Genomic DNA, 14041 nt, shown 5'->3' with positions numbered 1-14041 from the left:
TTCCAGGAACGGCGAGGAGTCCTGCGTGACTTGGGCCAAGTGAGGGGTGGGTGGGAGGGAATAAAATCTGCGGAGGCACAAACCGTGCCCCGTGATGGGGGAATAGATAGATCTCAGGTCATCCGGCAGGGCTGGGAGCCCGCAGGCCCTGGGGCAGCCGTCAGCCCTGGGGCCTTTGCCTGTGACATCACTTCCTTCACCTGCTCAGAACCTCCCCTGGCTCCACCCAAAGTCCTCACCGTGGCCTGTAAGGCCCCGTACAAGCTGTCCCCACCACTGCCCTGTCCTCAAGCTTGTCTCCCTCTCACTCTCCCTGCTCCAGCCACAGTGGCCTCCTCGTGGACGCTCTAACAGGGCAAGCATGTTTCTTTGTTTTATTTTTCTCTTTTTAAAACTTTTTTATTTATATATATACATTTTGAGACAGGATCTTGCTCTGTTGCCCAGGCTGGGGTGCAGTGGCACTATCATGGCTCATTGCAGCCGCAACCTCCTGGGCTCAAGCCATCCTCCCGCCTCAGCCTCCTGAGCAGCTGGGACTACAGGCACACACCACCATGCCCAGCTAAATTTCATATTTTTGGTAGAGACAGGGTTTCGCTGCATTGCCCAGGCTGATCTCAAACTCCTGGGCTCAAGTGATCCACCCGCCTCAGCCTCCCAAAGTGCTGGGACTACAGATGTGAGTTACTGTACCCAGCCGGCCAGGCACATTTCTGTCTCAGGGCCTTTGTACTGGCTGTTCCTCTGCCTGGAATGCTCCTTCCCCATCTCCTTCAGATCAAATGCTGCCCTCTCAGTGAGATCCCCCTGAAAATTGAAACTGCTGTCTTACCGTCCCTGCATTTTCTACTCACAAATCGCTATTTAACCAACTCATTTATCGTGATTTGTGTCCAACTCTCTGGTTAGGATGTCAGCTCTGTGAGGGCCGAGATCTCTGTCTCATTCACAGCTGTCTCTCCAGCACTGAGAACAGAGCCTGGCACATGGTAGATGCTCAATAAATTATGATTCAATAAATAAAAGAAGAGAAAGAAAGGAAGGAAAGAGGGAAGGAACTGGCAAGTCTGTGGCTCTTGCGGTTCATCTTCTGTCCTAGCTGGGAGAGAAGAGTGTTAACACGTCTCCTCTTCCCAGATAAGATGGTGCCAGGCTGGGAAACTGAGGCATGAAGGGACTCTCCGTAGCAGTCCTGGAGCAGTGAAGCGGGAGCCAGGCTTCAGACCAACTCTCAGTGCCAGGCTCAGAAGAAAAAGCCCCTGACGCCACCTGCTGGTGAATAGTGTCATGATGGTTGTGCCCCCCTGGTGATGCCCTTGCCGGGTGGGCAGGAGAGGAGGAAGCCCAGGGGCATCCCCGGCAGATGTGCAGAGTCCATGGAGCCACAGCTTAAGCCTTTTGATTCCTGAAGCCCTGTGGGCACCTCTCCCGATCAGAGCTATGCAGGGGGGTGGGGCCCTGCCAGCAGAGACCTGCCCTGTGTCACTCTGTGCCCGCACACCTGCTCTCCCTCCACAGCCAGCCAGGACTCCCACCTCTGCAGGAGGGAACAGCTGCCCCAGCTCCACAGGGCTGCATGCAGCCTGCATGGGGCCTCTGGAGGGCAGGGGAGTCAGGGCCCACCCAACTCCCCACCCAGGCCTGGGCAATTTCTGGTCACAGCAGCCAAGGCAGCAAAATGTAGGCTTCTGAAGGAGAGCTGCCACCGTCCCTAGAGGTATGTCCTCCGGCCAAACAGGGGTCTCACCACCCAGACATCATCTACGATCTTCCCATCCTGTGAGGGACAAAAACAGGGGCAGTAGTTAGAGCTGAAAGCCTGAACTCGGGGGCCAGATGGCCTGGGTTCCAATCCCCTCTGCCCTCTGATGGGCTGTACCACCCTGAGCAAGTGGCTAGACCTCTCTGGGCCTCAGTTTTCCTTATCTGAAAAGTGCTAGGGAGTGTAACAGTACCCACATCATAGATGTTGTGGGAGTTCAACGAGATAGTGTTTGTAAACAGAGCCCAGCATATGGAAAGGGCTATGTAAGTGTGGGCTATTATTAGAGCACAGACTCTGGAGTCAGACAGACCTTGCTTTATATATCCACTCTTTCTCTCTCTTCTTTTTTTTTTTTTTTTTTTTTTTTGTGACACAGTCTTGCTCTGTCACCCAGGCTGGAGTGCAGTGACGTGATCTTGACTCACTGCAACCTCCGCTTCCCAGGCTCAAGCCATTCGCCCGCCTCAGCCTCCCAAGTAGCTGGGATTACAGGCATGCACCACCATGCCTGGCTAATTTTTGTATTTTTGTATTTTGTATTTTTACCAACATTTTCACCATGTTGATCAGGCTGGTCTCGAACTCCTGACCTCAAGTGATCTGCCTGCCTCAGCCTCCTAAAGGCATGAGCCGCTGAGCCTGGCCAGCGCATCCACCCTCTAGGTGGCCTTAAGCATGTTGCTGGATCCTCTGAGTATAACTTCCATGTTCTATGCAATGCACAAAGTAATAGATGCCCAGAGTCATCGCAAGAACAGAGTGAGATCATGCACACAAAAGCCTGAGCCCGGTGCATGTGCCACTCAATAAATGGTAGCTACCAGATCCCAGCTCGGCCGTCCTCCAGCTGTGTGACCCTGGGAAAATTACTTCCCCTCCCTGAGCCTCAGTTCCCTCACCTATAAAATGGAGAGGAAATTCACTCCTATGGGATTGTTTTGGTGTATAAAGTGCTACTGCGGCTGGATGCGGTGGCTCACGCCTGTAATCCCAGCACTTTGGGAGGCTGAGGTGGGTGGATCACCTGAGGTCAGGAGTTCAAGACCAGCCTGGCTAACATGGCGAAACCCCATCTCTACTAAAAATACAAAAAATTAGCCAGGTGTGGTGGCACATGCCTGTAATCCCAGCTACTCGGGAGTCTGAGGCAGGAAAGTTGCTTGAACCCGGGAGGTGGAGGTTGCAGTGAGCTTAGATTGTACCACTGCACTCCAGCCTGGGCAACAGAGTGAAACTCTGTCTCAAAAATAAATAAATAAATAAAGTGCTACTAAGTACAGAGCATCTAGGCAATGCCTGGTATGCAGTAGGTGCTCAATAAATCATAAATATTGTCATTATTTTAAAACTACAATGGCAAAAATAAATAAAGGTGAGCCATTATTATTTGGGTCCACCTAACCTTAAGCCACCTCTACCACATACTCATCTTATTGTTTTCCCCTACCTGTGTCCCATCCCCCATCTTTATCTTCCCCTGCCTCACGATGGTAAATACCTACAGAATTTACCAAGCTCCGCACTGTTCTAAGCATTTTATATATAATAAGTCCTTCAACCCCCATGTAGTCCTGTGAGGTGGAAACCGTGATCATCCCCTCTCACAGATGGGAAAACTGAGGCAAAGAAGTTAGATAAGTGGGCCCAGCGCAGTGGCTCATGCCTGTAATCCCAGCACTTTGGGAGGCCAAGGCGGGCAGATCACCTGATGTCAGGAGTTCGAGACCATTCTGGCCAACATAGTGAAAATTCTCTACTAAAAATACAAAAAATTAGCCGGGTGTGGTGGTGGGCACCTGTGATCCCAGCTACTCGGGAGGCTGAGGTAGGAGAATTGCCTGAACCTGGGAGGTACAGGTTGCAGTGAACCAAGATTGCGCCACTGCACACCAGCCTGCGTGACAGAATGAGACTCCATCTCAAAAAAAAAAAAAAATTAGATGAGTGACTCAAGGTCACTCAGCTGGTAAGTAGCAGGAGCAGGTTTCTAGTTCTACAGTCCACATTTGTTTGTTTTTTTGTTTTGAGTTAGGGTCTCACTCTGTTGCCCAGGCTGGAGTACAGAGGCAAGATCATAGCTCACTGCAAACTCTAACTCCTGGGCTCAAGTGATCCTCCTGCCTCAGCCTCCCAAGTAGCTGGGACTACAGACATCTGCCACCACACTTGACTAATTTTCCTTTTTTTTTCTTCCAAGACAGAGTCTCACTCCGTCTCCCAGGCTGGAGGGCAGTGGCACCATCTCGGCTCACTGCAACCTCCACCTCCCAGATTTAAGTGATTCTCCTGCGTCAACCTCCCTTACAGCTGGGATTACAGGCACCCACCACCATGGCCAGCTAATTTTTGTATTTTTAGTAGAGACAGGGTTTCACCATGTTGGTCAGGCTGGTCTCTAACTCCTGACTTCAAGTGATGCACCCACCTCAGCCTCCCAAACTGCTGGCATTTCAGGTATGAATCACCGCACCTGGCCTAATTTTTTTTTTTTTTTTTTTTTTTTTTTTGAGACAGAGTCTCCCTCAGTCGCCCAGGCTGGAGTGGTGCGATCTCGGCTCACTGCAAGCTCTGCGTCCTGGGTTCACGCCATTCTCCTGCCTCAGCCTCCTGAGTAGCTGGGACTATAGGCACCTGCCACCATGCCTGGCTAGTTTTTTTTTTGTATTTTTAGTAGAGAAGGGGTTTCACCATGTTAGCCAGGATGGTCTTGATCTCCTGACCTCGTGATCCACCTGCCTCGGCCTCCCAAAGTGCTGGGATTACAGGCGTGAGCCACCGCGCCTGGCCAATTTTTGTATATTTTTGTAGAGACTAGGTCTCACCATGATACCCAGGCTGGTCTTGAACTCCTGGACTCAAGCGATCCTCATGCCTCAGCCCCACCAAATTGCAGGTGTTGCAGGCACGAGCCACTGCGCCCGGCCGAGTCCGTGTTTTTAACAGCTCATTTGCCTGGCGGGGCCTGGCTGTACAGTCAGGTGACTTGGGCCTGCCCCTCACTGACCTGGTCGTCCGACACCTGCTGGATGTGGATGTGGGTCCCGTTGAGGATGTGCATCCGCGTGTACCCGTACTCCTTCACACGCACGGCACTCCAGGGCCTCGGGAAGACAGCAAAGGGCGTCAGCCGCTCCTCACAGCCCTGGGGCGGGGAGAACTGATCAGACCCAGAGCAGGTGGAGGACCCGCAGAAATGACCTGCCAGCCCAGGACCCTGCTGCCCTCAAGGAAGACAGTGAAGACTTGGCCACCATAGAGGCTGGGCGCAGTGGCTCATGCCTGTAATTCTAGCACTTTAGGAGACCAAGAAGGGCAGATCACTTGAGGTCGGGGTCAGAGACCAGCCTGGCCAACATGGTGAAATCCCGTCTCTACTAAAAATACAAAAATTAGCCTGGTGTGGTGGTGGGCGCCTGTACTCCCACCTACTTGGGAAGCTGAGGCAGGATAATTGCTTGAACCCAGGAGGTGGAGGTTGCAGTGAGCTGAGATTGTGCCACTGCATTCCAGCCTGAGAGAGAGAGTGACACTGTCTCAAGCAAAAACAAAAACGAAAAGACTTGGCCACAATAATACTCACAATTGAACAATTTGTCCCAGGCAGGCTTCCCTTGCTCCGGGTCTCTGACTTCTAGAAAAGTACATGGCTGTGTAAGGCTGCCCACTACAGCATTACAGTGAAAGCCCTGAACTGGAAGCCATCCCAACGCCCATCAGGGAGTCAGTTAAATACATTATAGCATAGCCATCGCAAAGCAGGGAAGCGGGGTGATACAGAAAGATGGCCAAGATGTGTGTGAAGGAGAAAAAGCAATTTGAAGAACAGAGAAATCACTGGATCTGAAGCCTGGCTGCACAGTAGACCCTCCAAGAAAGCTTTTTAAAACACCAGTGCCTGGGGAAACAGAATGCTCGTGCTTGCAGCAGAAAAGCCAGGCATGAGGAGAAGAGAGGATGCTGGGGTGAGGAAAATCACCATTTTGCACCCAGCATTGTAGTACTGGATTGAAGCAAGGATCATGAATGGATGATAAAACTAGCAGGGAAAGTTTGAGGCATAACAGGATATTTGCATAGTCTCAAAGTATCTCTCCAGGAGATGCTTGTTAATTACAAAGGAAAAAAGAGAATCACTTTATGGTAGAGAGGGCTGGCAGACACCTCCCTAACCAAGTGATCGAAGTGAGCATCATCAGTAATGAGACCCATCCATACCACACTTTCAGCTGAGAAATAAGAGGCTCAAAGAGGTTAAAAAGACATCGTGCAGCCGAGTGCAGTGGCTCATGCCTGTAATTCCAGCACTCTGGGAGGCCGAGGCGGGCAGATTGCTTGAGCCCAGGAGTTCAAGACCAGCCTGGGCAACATGGCGAAACTCCGTCAATACAAAAATAAGCTGGGCGTGGTGGTGCATGCCTGTAATCCCAGCTACTCAGGAGGCTGAGGTGGGAGAATCGCTTGAGCCTGGGAGGTCCAGGCTGTAGTGAGCCGAGATTGTAACACTGTACTCCAACCTTGGGGACAGAGTGAGATCCTAACTCAAAAAAGACACCATGTGCCTCCTTGCAGGATGTATTGGGAAGAACACAGTATCTGTTCTGTGTATTCTTAGCAAAGATGCACAACTTCTATCTAATCATGAGCAGACATCAAACAAACCCAAAGGAAATTCCACAAAACAACTCGCTGTGCTTTTCAAAATTGTCAAGGTCATGAAAAATGAAGAAAGAGTAGAGAATGTTTCTGATGAAAGGAATGAAAGAGATGCCGGGCATGGTGGCTCACGCCTGTAATCCCAGCACCTTGGGTGCCTCGGTCGAGGCGGGCAGATCACGAGGTCAGGAGTTCGAGACCAGCCTGGCCAACATGGTGAAACCCCCGTCTCTACTAAAAATACAATAATTAGCCAGGCGTGGTGACGTAGGCCTGTAATCCTAGCTACTCAGGAGGCTGAGGTGGGAGAATCGCTTGAACCCAGGAGGCAGAGGTTGCAGTGAGCCAAGATCTCGCCACTGGACTCCATCCTGGGCGACATAGCGAGACTCCATCTGAAAAAAAAAAAAAAGAAGAAGAAGAAGAAAGGAATGAAAGACACAAGACACCTAAATACAGATACTGGGCCAGGGTTAAAAAAAAAAAAAATCTTTGCTTTGATTTAAAAGACACCAAGGGGACAATTGACTAAACTTTAATAAGGTCTGTAGAGTAGATAATAGTATATTATCAATGTTAACTACTTGAATTTGATAATTATACTGTGATGATATAAGAATTTTTTTTTTTTTTTTTTTTTTTTAGGAAATACAGAGAAAGTGGTAAAGGGGCATCATGTCTGCAGCTTGCTCTTGATTAGACCTGAAAATAAGACTGAAATGGAGAGAGAAAGAGATTAAAACAAACATGTTTAGCCAGGCACAGTGGCTGACACCTGGAATCCCAGCACTTTGGGAGGCCAAAGCAGGAGGACTGCTTGAGGCCAGGAGTTCAAGACAAGCCTGGGCAATATAGCAAGACGCTGTCTCTACAAAAAGTAAAAAATACATTTAAAAAAATCAGCCAGGCATGCCTGTAGTTCCAGCTACTCAAGAGGCTGAGGCAGGAGAATGGTTTGAGCCCAGGAGTTGGAGGTTGCAGTGAGCTATGATCGAGCCAGTGCACTCCAGCCTGGGTGACAGAGCTAGACCCTGCCTCTATTTTTTTCTTTAAAAATATGGTTAAGCTGGGCACGGTGGCTCACGCCTGTAATCCCAGCACTTTGGGAGGCTGAGGTGGGCGGATCACCTGAGGTCAGGAGTTTGAGACCAGCTTGACCAATATGGAGAAACCTCGTCTCTACTAAAAATACAAAATTAGCAGGGGTGGTGGCACATGCCTGTAATCCCAGCTACTTGGGAGGCTGAGGCAGGAGAATTGCTTGAACCCGGGAAGCAGAGTTTGCAGTGAGCTGAGATCACGCCAATTGCACTCCAGCCTAGGCAACAATAGTGAAACTCTGTCTCAAAATAAATAAATAAATAAATAAATGAATGTGGTTAAATGTTCATATTTGGGAAATCTTGGTGAAGTGGATATGGAAAGTCCTTGTATTGTTAGCGCAACTTTTCTGTTGGTCTGAAATAATTTCAATTTATTTTTTATTTTTCATTTTTGAGACAGAGTTTTGCTCTTGTTGCCCAGGCTGGAGTGCAATGGCACAATCTTGGCTCACTGCAACCTCCGCCTCCCAGGTTCAAGCGATTCTCCTGCCTTAGCCTCCTGAGTAGCTGGGATTACAGGTGCCCGCCACCATGCCCGGCTAATTTTTTGTGTTTTTAGTAGAGATGGGGTTTTGCCATGTTGGGGCAGGCTGGTCTCCAACTCCTAACCTCGGGTGATCTGCCCGCTTCAGCTTCCCAAAGTGTTGGGATTACAGGCGTAAGCCACCACGCCCGGCCTCAAATTTCTTAATTAAAGAAAAAAACCAATTTGGCCTGATAAAATCAGAATAGCAATTACTCATGGGCAGAGCCTGGCTGCCAAGGGCCGTGAGAAGCCATCTGGTGCTGACAGCATTCTATTTCGTGATCCGCGTGGCAGCTACTCCGGGAGATCAATGCCAGGGATTCTGGTATTTTGTCCGGGGTCAGGCCCAAGCACTGGACTTTTAAAAGCTCCATAGGTAATTCTGATGTGCACCAAGTTTGAGAAGCACTAGGGCATGACCCACGATCTAAGTGTTTTTTTTTTTTTTTTTTTAAGTAAGCAATACAGTAACATGTTTCTATCTAAACAATTACTCCTTTGCATATGCAGAGAACATTGTAAAATGCCTCAAGAGAGTCAACAACCAAGAGGGGGGCAATGTGTGGTGTGAGTGGCTTCTGTTCACCTCCTGCCCTCTGTAACTGTTTGAATTTTTATTACAAGTGATTCTTATTTTTATATATATATATATATATAATTATAATAATTATTATTATTTTACCAGAAACAGGGTTTTGTCATGTTGCCCAGGCTGGTCTCGAACTCCTAGACTCAAGAAATCCATCCACCTCAGCCTCCCAAAGTGCTGGCATTACAGGCATGAGCCACCGCACCCAGCCTCACTTTGCTCTTAATCATTTGCAAGAAGCAGCTTTGGAAGGCCGAGCTGGGGGATCACTTAAGCCCAGGAATTCGAGACCAGCCTGGGCAACATAGTGAGACTGTCTCTATCAAAAACATTTTTGTTTTTCAGATGGGGTCTTGCTCTGAACCCAGGTTAGAGTGCAGTAGCGCAATCTCAGCTCACTGCAGCTTCGACTTCTTGGGCTCAAATGATCCTCCCACTTTGGCCTCCCAAGTAGCTGGGACTACAGGTGTGCACCACCATGCATGGCTAAATTTTGTATTTTTTGATAGAGATGGGGTTTCACCATGTTGCTCAGACTGGTCTCAAACTCCTGACCTCAAGTGACCTGCCTGCCTCAGCCTCCCAAAGTGTTGGGATTATAAGCATGAGCCACTGCGTGTGGCCAAAATTTTTAAAATTAAATAAAAAAATTAAAAAACTAAGCCTCGCTCCATGGAGAAGGGGTAGATTCTTAGGCTGAGCAAAAGAAAACACATGATGATCCTGGAATGTTTTGAAGTGCCAGAGAATAAAGAGGGGATGAGTGGAAAGGAGACAGGAGCCCACTGATGGCCAGAGCCGGCACAACTTAAACATCCAGATAAATAACAGTCATGTTGGATAATAACCCGCAGAGTAAAATAAATTACCCATGAGTTCACATGGACATAAATAAACAATTAACCAACTGAACAAATGTGGCAGAAGACACAAGTCAGCCTTGCAGGAGGATCTCAATTCATAAATCTTGGAAGAGTGAGGGTGACAGAAAATCCCCATTAGAACGGCACAGTAAGGCCGGGAGCAGTGGCTCTCATCTGTAATCCCAGCACTTTGGGAGGCCGAGGTGGGCCGATCACCCGAGGTCAGGCGTTCGAGACCAGCCTCGCCAACGTGGTGAAACCTCATCTGTACTAAAAATATAAAACTTAACTGGGCATGGGGGTGGGCACCTGTATTCCCAGCTACTTGAGAGGCTGAGGCAGGACAATTGCTTGATCCCGGGACGTGGAGGTTGCAGTGAACCAAGATCGCACCACTGCACTCCAGCCTGGGCGACAAGAGTGAAAAAAAAAAAAGAAAGAAAGAGAGAGAGAGAGAGAAAGGAAGGAAGGAAGGAAGGAAGGAAGGAAGGAAGGAAGGAAGGAAGGAAGGAAGGAAGGAAGGAAGAAAAGAAAGACCTCACTGGAACAGCTTAGTAATAACTGTTACAGGCAGGGTCCACTAATGGGTTCTAAAATAAGAGGGTGAAAGTTTGAGGAGAAACGGGACATTTGGGCCAGGCACACCTGTAATCCCAGCACTTTGGGAGGCCGAGGCAGGCAGATCACTTGAGGTCAGGAGTTTGAGACCAGCCTGGCCAACATGGTGAAATCCCATCTCTACCAAAAGTACAAAAATTAGCCGGAAACCTCTTGAACCAGGAGGCAGAGGTTGCAGTGAGCTGAGATCATGCCACTGCACTCCAGCCTGGGCAACAGAGCCAGACTCCGTTTCAAAACAAAAAAAGAGAAAAAAAAAAGAAACAGGACATTTGCATGGTCTAAAAGGATCTCCCCCAAGATAGTTTTTTGTTGTTGTTGTTTAGAGATACGAGCTTGCTTTGTCACCCAGGCTAGAGTACATTGGTGCGATCATAACTCATTGTAGCCTCGAACTCCTGGGATCAAGCAATTGTCCTGCCTCAACCTCCCAAAGTACTGTGATTACAGGAATGAGCCACCGCACCTAGCCACCCAGTATCTTTTTGTGTGTGTGTGAAAGGGTCTCATTTTGTTGCCCAGGCTGGAGTGCAATGGCGAGATCTCAGCTCACTACAGCCTTGACCTCCTGCACTCAATCAATCCTCCTGACTCATCCTTTTGAATAGCTAAAATTACAAGCAAGCACCACCTCGCCCAGCTAATTTCGTTTTTAATTTTTTTTTTTTTTTTTGTACAGATGAGGTTTTGCTGTATTTGCCAGGCTGGTCTCCAACCCCTGGCCTCAAGTGATCCTCCAGCCTCGGCCTCCCAAAGTGCTAGGATGACAGGCATGAGTCATTGTGCCCGGACCCCCATGATAGTTATTAATTAAAAAGGGAACTATAGTAACTTTATGGTGGAGGAACTCCCAACCTCTGCCACTTATTTGACCTGTGACTTTGAGCAAGTGTTTTCCTGACTGTGCCTGTTCCTGCATCCGTCCAGTGGACATGCTGCTAGGAGTTCCTGACCTTAGGGCTGAGGGTTAAGTGATATCCACTGTGTAAAGCACCCAGCACTCAGGCTGGAACAAAATCAGCCCTCCATAGATAGGAAGAGAGAGAGAAGGCAAAGGCACCCTTCCCCCTGCTCACGGCAGATCCTGTGATGATGTGGACAGGCCCTCGAGGGTTGGTGTAGGGCATCTCTCGGCTGCCATTAAATACCTGGGGAAGGGAACAACGTTGGGTGGCAGGCAGTCACACGAGGCCATGCCGGAGGCATCTGACCACCCTGACCCCAGCTGTGTGGGCGCCCAGCCCTTCACGTGCGTCACCTGGTAGTTGTAAATTGGCCACAGTCGTTCATACGAGTGCTCATGAGCCCACAGCTGCAGATCCACCCCTGAGACAGAGCAAGCGGCGATCAGACCTCTGAATCGGGGAGAGGTGGAGTGTGGGGCATAGGTCCTGAGGTTCACTCACCATATTTGTAGAAAAGATCCTCCAACCCGTACAGCTTGCCTTGGAGGCCTTTGCGGACCTGGGCAGGGTGAATGAGCGTGTGAGGGTGACGCAGACTGACGCCCACCTGGCTCTCAGCACCTCCCCACTGTCTCCCAGGGAGGGACCTCACCTTGCTTTCATGTCGTGTGCAGTCGTCCAGATCTGCGTTGGAGCAGTACATGGGCCGGTGCCCCATGGTGATGATCCACGGCCGGGCTGCCCGGTTCTTATTGGCTTTCTAGGGAGAAGGGCCCAGGGTGAGGGGCTAGGAGTCGGGGGCGGAGGGGGAGGTGGGGCCGGCCAGGGGACTACAGGGGACCTCCACCCAAGTTACCTGGAGGTCACTCTCCAGCCAGCGAAACTGCCTCTGTACCAGGTGGCGGCCATAATGGAGAAAGAAATAGACCTCGGTGGAGAAGGAGATGATGTGGGCGGGACCCAGATCCCAGCTGGAGGAGTCAAAGGGCAGGGGTCAGGAACCAGGCTCCCCTGCATCTCCCATCCTTCAGGGGAGAGGGCCAGTCCCCCAGCACCCCCACATTACCTGTACCACAGGCCCTCATTATCCCCCGGCATGCTGAAGCGAGCCTTGTAGTTAGAGAAGTTGCTGGAATAAAGGAAGTACAAGGGATGGAGGTGAGGGACTGAATTTCACAGCCCTATTCCTATACCACGCCACTGTCAGGCCCTGAGTCCAGCTTCCAGCCCACTCCCATCTCCTCTTGCTACCACAATTGAAATTTTGCAGCATGAGCGACTCAAGGGAGACACTAAGAAAAACGGGACCATTTCCATTGATCCAGCCCTCGCCAACCGCCACCGCCCTCGGTCCTCACTAGCGTTCTTCGTGATTCCCAGGGCATGTCATGTACGGCAGGCTGGCAGCCACGGGTTCAATGAGCCGCATGAACCTATCCCCGACACGGGCGTTGTCCTGATCCATGTTGTAGGCAAAGTCTCCTGGGGGAGGGGGCGGAAGGAGGGTGAGGACCCAGGCCCAGCTCTGCTTTCATTGGAATTGAGAGAGCCAGGTATGGTGACTCACGCCTGTTAATCCCAGCACTTTGGGAGGCTGAGGCAAGAGTATCAGCCCAGGAATTCAAAACCAGCTTCCCAAAGTGCTGGAATTACAAGTGTGAGCCACTGTGCCGGGCCAAGATGGGTACTTTTTTTTTTTTTTTTTTGAGACAGAGTCTCCCTCTGCTGCCCAGGCTGGAGTGCAGTGGTGCCATCTTGGCTCACTGCAACCTCTGCCTCCTGGGTTCAAGCGATTCTCCTGCCTCAGCCTCCCAAGTACCTGGGATTACAGACACGTGCCACCACACCTGGCTAATTCTTGTAGTTTTAGTAGAGATGGGGTTTCACCATGTTGGCCAGGCTGGTCTCGAACTCCTGACCTCAAGTGATCCACCCACCTTGGCCTCACAAAGTGCTGGAATTACAGGCATGAGCCACCGCGCCCGGCCCAAGATGAGTATAATTATTATTATTCCCATTTCAGATGGGGAAACTGAGGCCCCAGTTCACACAGCTGGCTAGTGAAAATGTAGAAGTAAAACCTAGGGAGCCTGATTCCAGAGTCTGCACTTTGAAGTACATAATCCCCAATCCCCATTACCCGTCTCATTCCCTTCCCCCTCTTAAATAACAGCAGCAGCAATAATAATAATAACCAGCACAAGGACACCGAAGTGCACCTGCAGCCTGCGAGGCAAAGCGAACTCACGTAGTCATCACAACAGTCCTGCGAACTCGGAACCAGCTTTCTCTCTAATCAAAATATACGGGGGGAAACTCCTGCTCCTGGCAAGAGCGCCAGAGTTGGGATTTTAACCTAGGCAGGCTGGTTGGCCACAGACATCATCTCCGTAGCCAGTCTCATCCCCTGTCCCTTCAGAGACACACTGGCCCCAGCCCTGTCCCCTCCATGGTCCTGGCACCGCCCCCGACTCGCGCTCCCCCCACCATCCCTGCGCGCGCCCCCCACCATCCCTGCGCGCCCCCCCCCTCCACCATCCCTCCGCGCGCCCCTGCGGGTGCCTCACCCACATGGAGAACGGCGTCATACATGCCCTGCTGGGTGTCCCTGCGCAGCCGCGGGAGGGCCTTCGGGTTGTCAGCCCCCAGGTCCCCAAACACAGCCAGACGGGGACTCCAGTGGGCCCCATTCTTGAGGGCCCTGAAGCGGAACCGACGGCTCCAGCCCTGCGCACTGCCACAGCGATAAACTGAATGGGAGAGGAAAAGGTCGCAGTCAGCTGGGGCGCCCCGGGACCCTCCCTCCAACCCCATCCTTCCCCGACTGGTGGAGGGGAGGAGATGGGCGGACTGGTGGGGGTGGGGGCTGGCCCATGCCTCTTCGGTCTGCCTTCCCCGGCACCTTCCGTTTTCATCCTGGGGTCTCATACAACAGGCTTGCAGATAGGCAGAGGAGTTACCAGCCCAGCCTGAGCCACCGGCCAGTGGTAGCTTCTAGTCTGCATCTCACTCCTCT

At 50.8% G+C, this 14041-nt stretch overlaps 1 protein-coding gene across 4 annotated transcripts in view; it reads right to left on the bottom strand.

The window, feature by feature from the left end:
- Positions 1-656: 656 nt before the first annotated feature.
- The window catches only part of ACP7 (acid phosphatase 7, tartrate resistant (putative)), a 29340-nt gene continuing 15955 nt past the window's right edge, over positions 657-14041 (bottom strand). For 3 of the 4 annotated variants that reach the window (XM_030796843.1, XM_030796845.1, XM_030796844.1), the window contains 10 exons: positions 13593-13775; positions 12384-12507; positions 12092-12154; positions 11882-11996; positions 11678-11785; positions 11527-11584; positions 11379-11446; positions 11197-11268; positions 4773-4910; positions 657-1780 (listed from right to left, as the gene is read on the bottom strand). In XM_030796843.1, the coding sequence (XP_030652703.1) occupies positions 1715-1780; positions 4773-4910; positions 11197-11268; positions 11379-11446; positions 11527-11584; positions 11678-11785; positions 11882-11996; positions 12092-12154; positions 12384-12507; positions 13593-13775 (995 nt within the window). In that variant the 3' untranslated portion in view covers positions 657-1714. Of the gene's footprint in view, positions 1781-4772; positions 4911-11196; positions 11269-11378; positions 11447-11526; positions 11585-11677; positions 11786-11881; positions 11997-12091; positions 12155-12383; positions 12508-13592; positions 13776-14041 lie in introns of those variants that run through there. The other variant, XM_030796846.1, reaches the window with a different exon arrangement.

This window comes from Nomascus leucogenys, chromosome 17 (assembly GCF_006542625.1).
Source record: "Nomascus leucogenys isolate Asia chromosome 17, Asia_NLE_v1, whole genome shotgun sequence".
Classification (NCBI taxonomy): domain Eukaryota; kingdom Metazoa; phylum Chordata; class Mammalia; order Primates; family Hylobatidae; genus Nomascus; species Nomascus leucogenys.
This window is presented reverse-complemented; position numbering and strand designations above follow the sequence as displayed.